Source organism: Nannospalax galili, unplaced genomic scaffold (assembly GCF_000622305.1).
Source record: "Nannospalax galili isolate Female #2095 unplaced genomic scaffold, S.galili_v1.0 scaffold994, whole genome shotgun sequence".
Lineage (NCBI taxonomy): Eukaryota > Metazoa > Chordata > Mammalia > Rodentia > Spalacidae > Nannospalax > Nannospalax galili.
This window is the reverse complement of record NW_008334099.1, coordinates 144,989-157,657: the sequence shown is the minus strand read 5'-3', so window position 1 is coordinate 157,657 and position 12,669 is coordinate 144,989. Positions and strand designations below refer to the sequence as shown.

Genomic DNA, 12,669 nt, shown 5'->3' with positions numbered 1-12,669 from the left:
AAATCAGAGACCAATAGCCAATGTCAGGTGAGGAGAGTGAGTTTAATAATTTTACACTAGAGAATAGACCCACAGGTCCTTCTATAAGGGAGTCAGTAGCCCCCTCCAGTTCTGTTTTTTTTTTTTTTAATATTTGTATGTGAGGACATGTAAACAAAGGGTAAAACATCATATGTGATAATTAAGCAAGGTAAATATGCCTGGAAATGTTACAGGAATCTGAAAACTTTGGGAAACAAAGATTTCTGCCCTGGGCAACCACAGTGAGGGGGGGAGGGTTGGCGGGGGAGACTTCAGCTCACCTCCCCTATACTTACTATTCTTATCTCTTGTCTCAGAACTTTCCCTGCTACTGAATTCTGAATTGCCATCACATTGAAAAAGCTTTCTATTTCCACAATAATTGAAGAAGACAACTTTGGCCTCCATATGCACATATACCTACGCATGTGTTGCACACACACACACACACACACACACACAAACACACACACACGCACACACACATAACCTAATAAACAAACTAGTTTACAAAGTGTAGTTACTGCAGTGGAAGAAAAACCATGATTATGAGTTAGGAGGAGAAAATTTGTGAACAAGTGATATTTGAATGAAGTTATGACAAACACCAGCTTGGAAAGGTTACAACATTCTAGGTGAGTAAGAAATAGTTTTAGTGCAAAAGCTTTCAAATGCAAAAATGCTCATTGCTTTTGAAAAAGCAGGGAAAATGTTAGTATGACTGTCATGTATACGCAAAAAATATCAAGTTTGAGTCAGAAAAATAAAGATCATCCAGAGCAGTATGTTACAACTGTTTTTGTTATTGTTGCCTACACACTAAAAGGCTTTAAAGTTTACCATGGTAGTACATACTTGCAATCCCAGGACTGAGGAGAATGAGGCAGGAAGATCAGGTATGCAATGTTAGCCAGGGCCTACATAGTAAGAAACTGTCAAAAAAAAAAAAAAGAGACTCATCCACACAGAAAAGATAAACCACAAAACAAAAAGAAAACAAAAACAAAAGCCAAAAGGTTTAAAAGTATTTTTCCTTTTGGATGTAGTGCTGCATGCCTTTAATCCCTGCACTTGGGAGGCCGAGACAGGTGGATTTCTGTGAGATCAAGGACAGCCTGGACTACATAGTGAGTTCCAGTCCAGCTGGGGTTGCAAGGAGACCCTGTCTCAAAAAAATGCATTTTTTTTCCTAATTGTCCCCTCATGAACTTTTAATACCATTAATGTGCTGTGCCTCTCTTTTGTGAATGAAAGTTCACAGAAATAGTGTATCTTGAAACTAAACCTTCTGTGGAGGCTGATCAACTGATTAGAACTTCAGTGATTATGTAGAGTTTGGAACGTTGCAGGTTCAGAGTCTAATTACCTTTATCTTGGTCCATCTTTAGCTCCCTATATAATCATTCCTTGCCCATCTTTTGTTTCCTGACAACATCCTGTGTTACTTACTACCAGATAAAAACATTTTGGAATGTATTAACTTAAGAGACCACCAGCTTCTACCAACCAAAAGGCTGAGTGTCATCAGATAGCATCCAAAGCCTGTAGCAGAGATTTCCCTTTTGCAGTAACCACCTCCTTAATGTTTCCACTAATACATTTGAAAAGTGTCCTGATTTATGACTTTCCTTTGTTCTGTTACTACAAAAGCTTCATGAAGCTGCTTCTACATTGGAACATGGAATTTTGGGTAACCTGAGTCTTTTGTGTTCCCAGGCCATGATCATTCATATTTGGATCTAGAATAAATTATCTCTTATCTCCTTTGAGGTGAGAGTTGTGCCTAATAGGACTAAGAATGAGTAAAAATTGAAAATAGAAGTTAAAAATTATAAAGTTATTAATGTTTAACAACTATTTCATACATGGTTTTAATTAAATTTATTTACTGATGTAAATTATATCTATCATTTATAAAACATGATTTTATAATACTAGGAGCTCGAGAGATATGGCATAGCTGTTAAACAGCACTAGCTGTTCTTGTGGAAGACCTGTGTTCTAATCCCAGCACATGGTGGCTGACAACCATCCGTAACTCCAGTTCCAGGAAATCTGACAACTTTTTCTGGCCTCTACTGACATTGCATGCATGTGGTGCACTTACATACATCCATAAAATAAAAATAAAAATAATGAATCAAAAATTTAAAAGTATACAAACAGAAATGCAATAACAATTATTTTTATGAATTTTTACTTATTCTTTGGTAATATCATACATGATACACTACATTTAGATCATATCCACCCCTACTCCCCCAGTAAATGAATTCATAAACTCTTCAAAATAATTTTTATCAAGACAGTGGTGAAAATATTAATTTCTTAGATAGTTTACCAAATTTAACAATTAAAGTTTGCTTAATATGAGAAAACACATGAATTCATTTCTAGATAATCATTCAAATATTATCAATGTGGTTTCTTCTCAGCACCTATCATAAACAGTGACAGGTTAAATATCTTCTGAATGATAAAAATAGAAACTAATTTTATTTAATTTTAAAAGCCAAAAATCACAGACAAGTACACTAAGTATCAAACATAAAATGCAAGGCAACACCAGGCAATAGGGCAAACTTGATGCATGATTTCAAGACTGATCACTGAACTATAAGTCCTCCAGTCACATTCACCCATTTTCTATGGTTTGGTAGTACTTGTGCTATACATATTTTGTGTACCACACATGAACTAAGTGGCAATACTGCTCATATAACAGCCAAGAAAATGTAAGAGAAATTAAATTTTAAATAATAAGGTTTTTGTCAAACACAATCAAATTTGGAGGATCACAAACAATTATTAAACCTAAGCTTTTTTTTTGTTTCCTACATCAAGGATCAATTATCTTTTCTCTGGAAGCAATGCCATTCTGGTTAAGAATCTCGTGCTTTCAGAGTTAGACAATAATACTGAATATTATGTCATCTGTTACAGTAAGCCTTTGGAGTATTTTAAACAGAAGATAACATAATCTGCTTTATCTTTTTAGAAGGATATTCTTTTTAAAAATTATTTGTTTAATAACCACATGATTAGAAGGATTTCATTACAGCATTAACATATTCAATAACAATTTCCAGAGCAAAGATGCATCTCTTCCAAAATTGGCTGTAAATGTTTAGGTTTACAGTTGAATTATTACAGTTATACAACCAGTTATACAGTATTGAACTCAGTATAAATCCTATAACACATAAAATTGAATGAGGTTTTTATCCTTTTAAAAAGAGCCCCATTTCATTTTAATGTTTGTTTCACACAGAAAAACTCATTTTTAATGCTACTAACACTTAGATGTTTGAACATGCATCTCTAATCTCTGCGTATCTGATTATTACTAGTCAGAATCGGTTACATTCGGATTCTTGGCACCTGAGTATGGATATAAAGTCATCAGGTAGATTTCAATGGTAATGTATTTTACCTCTACTAATTAACATGAAGCAAATTTTTAGGCTTCTTCCTCAAACATAACTCACTTTTTTATTTGTTGATTTTTTTTACATATGTCATACAGAACATCTCAAACAATCTTATTCATTTATATACCCACATCCCAAATGGCGCCCTCCCCTAGCCCCCACCCCCCACTGTCATCCCTGTTACTGTCCACTGTGTTGTCGGAGCCCCCAGCCATTCCCCAGTGCTTGTCCATCGACTGAATCTAGTAAGCCTATCTCTAGTTCCTTGTTTTAGGAAGATTAACTCTTCCTCATCTAGCAGCAACTAGTTGCCAATATTCCTTTAGATAAGATTGGGGTCTGCTGTTCATTTTTCAAGTTCTATGCTGGGTTACTGTCTGGGAGTCTCTTGGGCCACCTGTTATGTGGTGTGATGGTTAATCTTGATTGTGAACTTGATGGGACTTAGAAGCACCATGAAAACAAGTCTCTGGGCATGCTTGTGAGGGAATTTCTAGATTAGGTTAACTGAAATGTGAAGACCCAACCTAAATGTGGACAACATCATTCTTGGGCTGGGATCCTGAATAAAAAGAGAAAGGGAGTTGAGCAGGAGCATTCATCACTTTCTGCTTCCTGACTGTGGGCACAATGTGACGAGTCGCTTCAAGCTCCTGATACATTGCCTTTTCTTCCATTCTGGACTGCTCTCAAACTGTTAGTCAAAATACACCTTTCCTCCCTTACTTTTGTCAGGGTATTTTGTCACAGCAATGAGAAAATTTGCTAATACATATTATGAATGAAAAAGTTCCCAGTAAATCCTACAACTTCGACTGAATCTCCTGCAACTCTGATCAACTGATTAGCACTCTGGAGATTGTGGAGAGTGTGGAATGTTGCAGGCCCAGAACCTAATTACCACTTATCTCAGGCTACCTTAAGCCCTAAATAGCCATTTATTTGCCCATCTGTTTCTGACCTAACATCCCATGACTAACAGATAAAAACATTTTGGAATGTATTAAATTAGCAGACCACCAGGTCCCACAAATCAAAAAAACTAAGAATGTCATCAGATAGCATCTGAGACCTATAGTAGAATCCCCTCCACTTTCTATGACCTGCCTACTGAATGTATCTACCAATGTATTTAAAAGGTATCTTGATTTATGACTTTTATTTGTTCTGTTACTATAAAAATGTAATAAAACTGTTACCACAGTGGAATGTGGAATTGCTGGTATTAACCTCCATATGTGTTCCCAGGCCATAGTCTCTCATATTTGGCTCCAGAATAAACTATCTCTTATTCCCTTTGAGGTGAGAGTTATGCTTCTGTTTCGACAATATGGAGAACTGAAATGAAGATGAGTAAACCTTGGTTCACAAAATATAATTTAATGAGGATAGGACTTTATCTTATTTTCTAATTTTGTTATTTAATTACTTATTCAATACTGCTATCCCTCTGTGCTATAAGGGAGCATCAGGTCACATGCTTACTGCTCTTGTTTTCTGTTTTCTCTTGGGTTTTGATTTCTGGGGATTTCCTTTGCAATCCTAACAGTTCAACTAGAGGATCTGTCTACTTCTGCCTTCTGACTGTTGGGATTCAATGTATGTCCCACCACACCTGGCGTCAAATTCATTTTTAAAGTCTTATTTAAATTAATGAGTCTATTTGGCCTCTCTCTCTTTCTCTTTCTCTTTTTGTCTTTTATGAGGCAGGGTCTCCCTGTAACTCCAGCTGTCCTAGAAATCGCTATGTAGACCAGGTTGGCCTTGAACTCATAGAGATCCACCTGCCTCTGCCTTCCTAGTGCTGGGACTAAAAGCATGTACCACCATGCCTGGAAGCTTCGCTCTTTTTAAAAAATATATTTTATTTATTGTATTTTTTATTTTATGTGTATGAGTGTATTGCCTGCATATGTGTAAGTGCTCCCATGTCATGCAATTCCTGAAGCAGTCAGAAGAGGGCATTCGATTCCCTGGAACTGGAATTACAGACAGTTATTAGGCACCATGTGAGTGCTGAGAATCAAACCTGGGTTCTCTGCAAGAGCAGCCATTGCACTTAACCACTGAGTCATCTTTCCAGCCCCAATTTAACATCTCTTGTAGTGTAACTTCCTTCTTAGTCCAGACAAAAAGATTACCAGGAAATCAGTGAGGCATGCTCCAATTTAATAGGGTTCTTCCTTCAATACACACTCTTCCTTCCTTAGGTAAGTCAGGTGGGCAGCTGATAGTTTATCTGAGAAACCTATGGAGTTGATCTTTAGAAGGAAAAATTAAAATATACTCCCCGAAGTAGAATCCATTTTGAATTGTGCTTAGATATGTTGTTCAGTTTACTGACTGCAAAGTTACCAAACTACATTCTTTTCTTTAACCACAAACTATGTTTAGTGGTTGTCCAAAAAATTCATAGTCTCCCTACACCATACCTCTCAATGGTTTCCTTAATTGATGCATTTGAGAGGACTTGAACATGTAACAAACCTTTCAGTCCCTGTCTGTTTGAAGTACATCTACAGTTCTCCAATTCTGCCCATGGCTGGTGAAGTATATAAGGAAGACTTGGTGGCCCTATGTCTAGGTATCTAGTTCTATTGTCTTTTGGGCCTTATTTGTGTGATTACTGTGTCTGTCTTTCAAATGGCTATAAACCTGAAAACAGAATAATGTAAAATTTATTTTTCCTTTGAAACCTCAGCTGTAGTATCATGTTGAACTGTGACACATTTTCAGTCTGAAAACAGAAGACTATTGAAAATTTTCTTAACTCATATTTTTCTTATAGTGTGTATAATAGTTAATAGAACATGGCATGATATACTTTCAAAATATACCACAACTCAAGTCTGGGTTTGGTGGCAAATATCATTGATTTCAGTATGCTGGAGGCAGAGTCAAGTAGATCTCTGTGAGTTCAAGGCTAGCCTGGTCTAAGGCCAGCCAGGGCTCCATAGTGAGGCAGGGCTTAAAATATATATGTGTGAAAGAAAGTTCCCAGAAAGAATTCCTGCATCTTGAAATGAATTTCCTGAAAGGCTGAACAACTGATTAGGAATCCAGAGACTGTGGAGAGTTTGGAAAGTTGCAGATCCAGAGCCTAGTCACAAATCATCTGAGGCTATCTTTAACCCCATAAATAGCCATACCTTGTCTACCTCTGTTTCTAAATTAACATTCTTGTGTATTAACTTAGCAGACAGCAGGTCTCACAAATCAAAAAAGTAAGAATCTTATCAGATAGCTTCTGAGACCTATAATAGAATCCCCCACCCACACACACTTTGCTATGACCTGCCTAACGAATGTATCCACGAATATATTTGAAAGGTGTCTTGATTTATGAATTTTCTTTGTTCTGTTACTATGAAAACCTAATGTAACTGTTAACACACTGGAACACGGAATTTGGGGTAACCTGAGTCTGTGTTCCCAAGCCATGGTTAGTCATATTTGGCTGCAGAATAAACCATCTCTTATCCCCTTTGAGTAGAGAGTTATGCTTTTGTGTCAACATATGTATACCCAAAGTTCAAATAATTCTAAATGTAACCACTGACAAAACACTGATAAAAAACATTATTATGTATAAACTCAATTAGCAGATTAGGTTGATTATTAAATACAGATTTCAAAACATAAACGATAAGGATTCAGCATTGCACTGTAATCCTACTGAGATATTTTAGAAAGGTGACTACTGGACTTTAATATATGTATACCCAAAGTTCAAATAATTCTAAATGTAACCACTGACAAAACACTGATAAAAAACATTATTATGTATAAACTCAATTAGCAGATTAGGTTGATTATTAAATACAGATTTCAAAACATAAACGATAAGGATTCAGCATTGCACTGTAATCCTACTGAGATATTTTAGAAAGGTGACTACTGGACTTTAATTGCCTGAATGGCTCCCTCTCATTCAAGGCTAAAAGCCAAATTCCTCTATAGAGATTGCAACATGCAGGGCTGCGGAATCTCTGACTCCCCCATCCTTGTGACCTCTCTGAAATCTCTTTCTGAAGTTCTCTGCCTCCCACCCCACCACAGCTCCACAAAGGCTACCATCTCGCTTGCTCCTCCTCAAGCACTGCCACGCTTCTGAGCCCCAGAGCCTAAAACAATTGTTAAGTCTGCCTGGCCTCTCCTTGATAGCTTCAGGGTTCCTTCTCTCAGTACCTTCATGTTTTTACTGAAAAGCCGAGGGCTGGATGAAGCCTTCCGTGTCCCTACTGCTTTTCTGAAAAGAGCTTTCTCCTTGGGATTTCATTTCCTTGAAGCTAGCGTTAGTGTTTCCCTTCTTATCACTTATCAATATGAAGATGCTTCATATTGACTTATGTATCTGTCTCTCACACTTCAATGACAGCTCTGAGAGGATAAGCTCTGTTTTCATTCACTGCTCTTGCCCATTGCTGTCGTTATCAGTATCTGTGTCTAGATGAGTGCCTGGCAGAACCCACCCAAAGAATTTATGAGAGGAGGGGGAAACAAATGAAAAAAGCCAATGGGATACAGCAATAAAAAAGACATGTTTCCCCTGGCCTAGCCTCAAAGCTACAAATGCAGATGCCTCCAGGGGACGGACTTGCATTTTATCACAGTGAAGTAGGACAACTGGAAGAGTGCCCAACTGCAATACTGGAAGGCAAAACTAGGATGAGCCCTTCCTCACACCAGGCTGCTTGCATCCTTGTTGGAATGTGGGCCCTAGAACTTTGTGTTTCATTTCATTTGGGTTTCAGCAGAACCCAGAAAGGGATTTCTACTATGTGAACCTAACAAAAGTCTAAAGTACCAAATTTGAGATTGACCACAACAAAAACAAAAACACCAAATAGCACATAGATGCACGTTGGTGTTGCCTGGGCAAAATCATGTGATGTGGGAAAGAAAACCAAACTCTGCTCTGGTGAGGTATGCCTGCCTTCTGTAATATTTTTTAATTTTTAAAATTTATTATTGTTCTTTTATGTGTATGGGTGTATTGCCTGCATGTACATAAATGCACCTGTGTCATGCTGTACCCACAGAGGTCATAGAGGGCGTCACGTGATTGTCAGATCCCCTGAAACAGTTGTTACCTGGGAATTACACCCGGGTCCGTTGCAAGAGCAGCCAGTTTTCTTAACCACTGAGCCATTTCTCCAATCCCCTTGTGTAATTCTTGAAGCAATCAGCCTAGAGTCAATATTGTGGGGCTTGGGGTGGGCGGCTGAGCAGAGACAACTCCTGGAAGATCCTTGCTTCCTCCATGTGTGGAGTTAGGGACACCTGGGCAGCCGAAACTGAGCAGCACTCTTCACTTGGGAGAAATAAGCACCGGGAAGGGGTGGGGTGGGGAGGCCAGAAGTCACAAAGTGTTTCCAGAGGGACTGGGCAATGATAATAAAAAGAAAAAGAGGAAACAGACCCATGTACTGGGCACTGCAGCTCTGAGGGATTTTATTTAGGTTGCCAAAAAAAAGAAAGGTATGTAGAAAAGAACAGCACTAACTTCCATATGGACTGGCCAGAAGTTTAAGAGAGGGGTGGGGAACAGTTTGGGTAACAGATACCCAGAATGGGTCAGTAGCCATAGGCTCTCTGTGTGTGTTGGGTCTAAATAGAATGGGGCTGCTTAGGGGAGGATAGTTTCCTTTGCTGGGGCACTGGACAGCACCTGTAGTCTTAGGCAGTTGTGGTAGAGCAAGGACAGCCAAATTCTCTCCACACCATGGAGAGACATTAAGATCAATAATCAGATGCCCATCCTCCCTAGGAACGGCAAGGGTCATTCCAGCATGAGGAAGGACCGTGATGGGACTGCTATTCCTGGGTTCACCCAGGCTCCAAGTTCCTGGATAAAGTACTTGCCCTTTGCAGAGGCCATGGGATGAACTACATTAGTCTGTTCAAACTGGGGTTTGAGGTTCTGCTCAGCACATGTGTCATAGATTCCCTGAAACAAGGAAAGTCTGACCGATATAACCTTGGCCTTTGCTTCAGATGCCCTTGTCAAGTGGTCCCTGCCAAAATGCCCTTCTAGTGACCCTCCTCTGTATCTGCCTTCTTTGACAGTTGCCACTGCCACTGTAGACAGGAGGAGTGATGTGGACACCGGCAGAAGCCCAGCTTTTGCTTGGGTCTTCCTGTACCTCCTTGCGTTCTACTCTCCACACTTCTTTGTCCATATTCTCACTCTCTAAGATATCCAGCCCCTCTAGTTGGAAAGAGTACTTCCTCAGCGTGTCTCCCTTAGCACCTCTACTCTCTATGGACTGGTTCTCTTCACTATGTCCTTGAATTTCTCCTCATGTCCCTGTCAATCTCACCTGTCTTACTCTGGCTGTGCACCTCTTTTAGGCTGCTGAGTCCTTTTCTACACAAGTTACTCTGTTTTTTTCTGAAAGTCAGAAGGTCCCACTAGTGTCCTCCACTCCCTGCCCAGTGCATATTTCTTCCTTGCACTCTGTTCCTCTTCCAGGGAGCCTCTCCCTTTCTGGCTCCCTTCCATTTCTTCCTAAGCAGTCACCCACTCCTGCCCCCTCCTCCACAGCCCATCTCCAGTTCCTTCCCCTCCCCCACCAAGACAAGACCAGCTAAGTCCCATTCCATTTTTAGATGGCTGATTATGATACTAGCTGCACTTCTCTCACAGGCTGAATTGACAGCTGCTCCATCCTTTCACGCTCCACCCACCGAATGCGCCCAATCTTTTCCACAAGACAAAGTGCTTACATACAACACAGCATGCCATGCCCCCATAAATCTGGTTTTCTCAGAACAAGGTTTATGCTGGCAAAGATCAGCAGGCACCCCTCAACTCTCAATGCACTCAAAAGCAGCATTTTTCTGATGTCTACAAATTACACCTTTATTTCCACAGTTGGGGCAAAGTTTTCCCAAACAGTTAGGACTTTTTTACCAAGTCATAGACATAGATATGAAAATCATCGTCAAACTTGATGAAGTACACAGAGGGTTTGGCTTCCACCTGGTGAATGACCATGCCGATTCTTTTGGAGCCGTCTTCTTTGGTGTATTCTACATGTTTGCCTATCAGGCCATCGACAACTCCTCCTGGCCCCCTCTCTGCTGGAGGAGACTCATCGGACTCTGGCATAATACGGAGGTCGCCATCTTTATAATCATCCAGAAGCTGGTACATGTACAGGACAGGATCCTTCTCATAGGTAATGTAAAACCAGGCCTTCATGATAGGTGCTTGGGCTAGGACCATCCCCCTCCATTGATCCTTAGAGCCATGCTCACCCTCAAACATGTGCTCCACTGCTTTGCCAATTATGGTATCTGCGAGGCTGGCATCACCGACTTGGGATGACGCCACCCTGTCGGAAAGAATTTTAAGGGACAAAACTCTTTCATCTCTGTGAAGTTCCAGTCCATAGACACAGTCAACTCCGTCATATTTCACCAGATAAAGAGAAGGATTTATAGGCACCTGATCCAGAACCGTTCCTTTCCACTGGGTGATGGCCTCATTTCCCTCCTTCCATCCATGGGAGATTCTGCAGCCCACAATGTTCCTGCGCGACTGGGATGAAGGCCTGCCCCTCTGCCTCTTCTGAGCAGCTTTCTTTTTGGTCAAGTTTGCAGTCCCAGTGGCCCGTCCTGCAGCGGCCCTGGAGTGTTGCCCTTCGGTCTCTTGTGCCTTGGAAGTCTTCATGCCTGCAGAGAGGAGGGGGGATAGAAACAGATAGCTGAGGGGCCAAGGAGTGAATTTCTGTGCAATTTCCCTGTACCCGGGTGCTGACTCCTGAGTATCCCCCAGGAGCTTGGCAACAATGCTGGGAAGCCTGGGTGTGGGTCCTCTGTGCTCTCTGGGGTTCCTTTCAGCTCTGGGGAAAGGCTGGAGGGGCAAGCAGAGTTCCCTGGGACTGGGAACTCTGAGAAAGGCAACAGCTACTCCTAGCTACTGGCTAGCGCCCCGCCCCTAGCCATGAGGGGCGCCCACCTGCACCTCCTGGCTTTTCTGTGCTCGTTTTAGAATCTGTGCCTGGCTGCTAATGCTTCCCCTTTTTCCCGCTCTGGACTGCAGACCTCTTCCCTGTTCTTGCCTGGTGCCCACCACTACTCTGTATCTCTGGTCCGATTCCATCCCACCCCCCTTCTTTCTGACACCCAGTAATGGCCTTTCTGCTGCTGATGGTGGGCTTTGCTTCCCAGATTGGACACCTAGCAACTGCTTCTGCAAGTAGCCTGAGGAGGAGGATCAGCAGGCAACCAGCCCAGTGAGTGCTTGTCAGAGCTAAGAGGGGAGGACCCCCTGGCCAGGAGAGTGTAGGGGCAGGTGGTGGGCAGGGGAAGGAGGAGGGAGTGTCTGGGCTTTTGAGGGCTCTGTCCTTCCTCTTGTGGGAGTGGCGTTTCTGGCATGGTGGTCTTTCACCAACTGCTGCAGCAGCTGTATTCTTGTTCCTAATGCTGTGTATATATTTGTGATTATTTTTCTGTCTGCATGGGGTCCTCTTTCTGCTAAATATGCAGTTGATTGTTTTTCTTTCCCTGGAACCCCTCCTGCACTCCTTTTGTTTGTAAACTGTATGGCTGTTGGCTTCCCTTACATTGTCCCTTCTTTGTTTCCCAATAATCTTTTGCTTCTCCCACTTCTACCCTCTTGCTCCAGGTACTTTCTTTCTGAAATTCTTCACATAATTTGGCATACAGTCAAATTATTGAGACACAAATCTGTTTTGATAATATATAATTTATTTTATGGGCACAGTATATTTATTAATGCCTATATTGTCTATCAGGATATTAATGTCCAGTGACAATCATCTTAATGTAGAGCTCAGCCTAGTCACATTATGCATAGGAGTAATTCTGTCTATATACATACTGTTAGGTCTTTCTTCAGAAGTATGCATATTTTAGATTTGAAGTCCCGTATTTGAAGATATCGCACCTTATTTTACTTTAAAATTATTATTGATTTTGTTTTCAATTTATATCCACCTTTATCTTTTCACAAAGTGATATGATTTTTGTAGCATGGTTATGTATGTTTTGTTTATGTTTATTTTGCACTGTAACCTACAAGTCTGGAAATAATATTAGGATGTTGCATGATGATTAAAGCCAATTAAGGTAGATTTTCAGCAAGTGTAATATGTATTGATTGATGTGTCTGACAATAATAGCAGATATTATTTATACTTAATGTAGATACTCAGTATACTCATCCTGAATTATTTCCCATAAAAGT

The 12,669-nt window shown here is 40.6% G+C and overlaps 1 protein-coding gene across 1 annotated transcript; it reads right to left on the bottom strand.

Moving 5' to 3' along the window:
• Positions 1-10,321: 10,321 nt before the first annotated feature.
• On the bottom strand, positions 10,322-11,130 carry LOC103730936 (spindlin-2B). Its single transcript, XM_008829252.2, has one exon. The coding sequence runs from the start codon at positions 11,128-11,130 to the stop codon at positions 10,354-10,356; it is 777 nt and encodes a 258-aa protein (XP_008827474.1). The 3' UTR covers positions 10,322-10,353.
• Between the last annotated feature and the right edge of the window lie 1,539 nt (positions 11,131-12,669).

What these genes read in the sequence shown, in the direction of transcription:
- LOC103730936 (XM_008829252.2), bottom strand. Translation starts at nt 11,130, where the DNA reads ATGAAGACTTCCAAGGCACAAGAGACCGAAGGGCAACACTCCAGGGCC.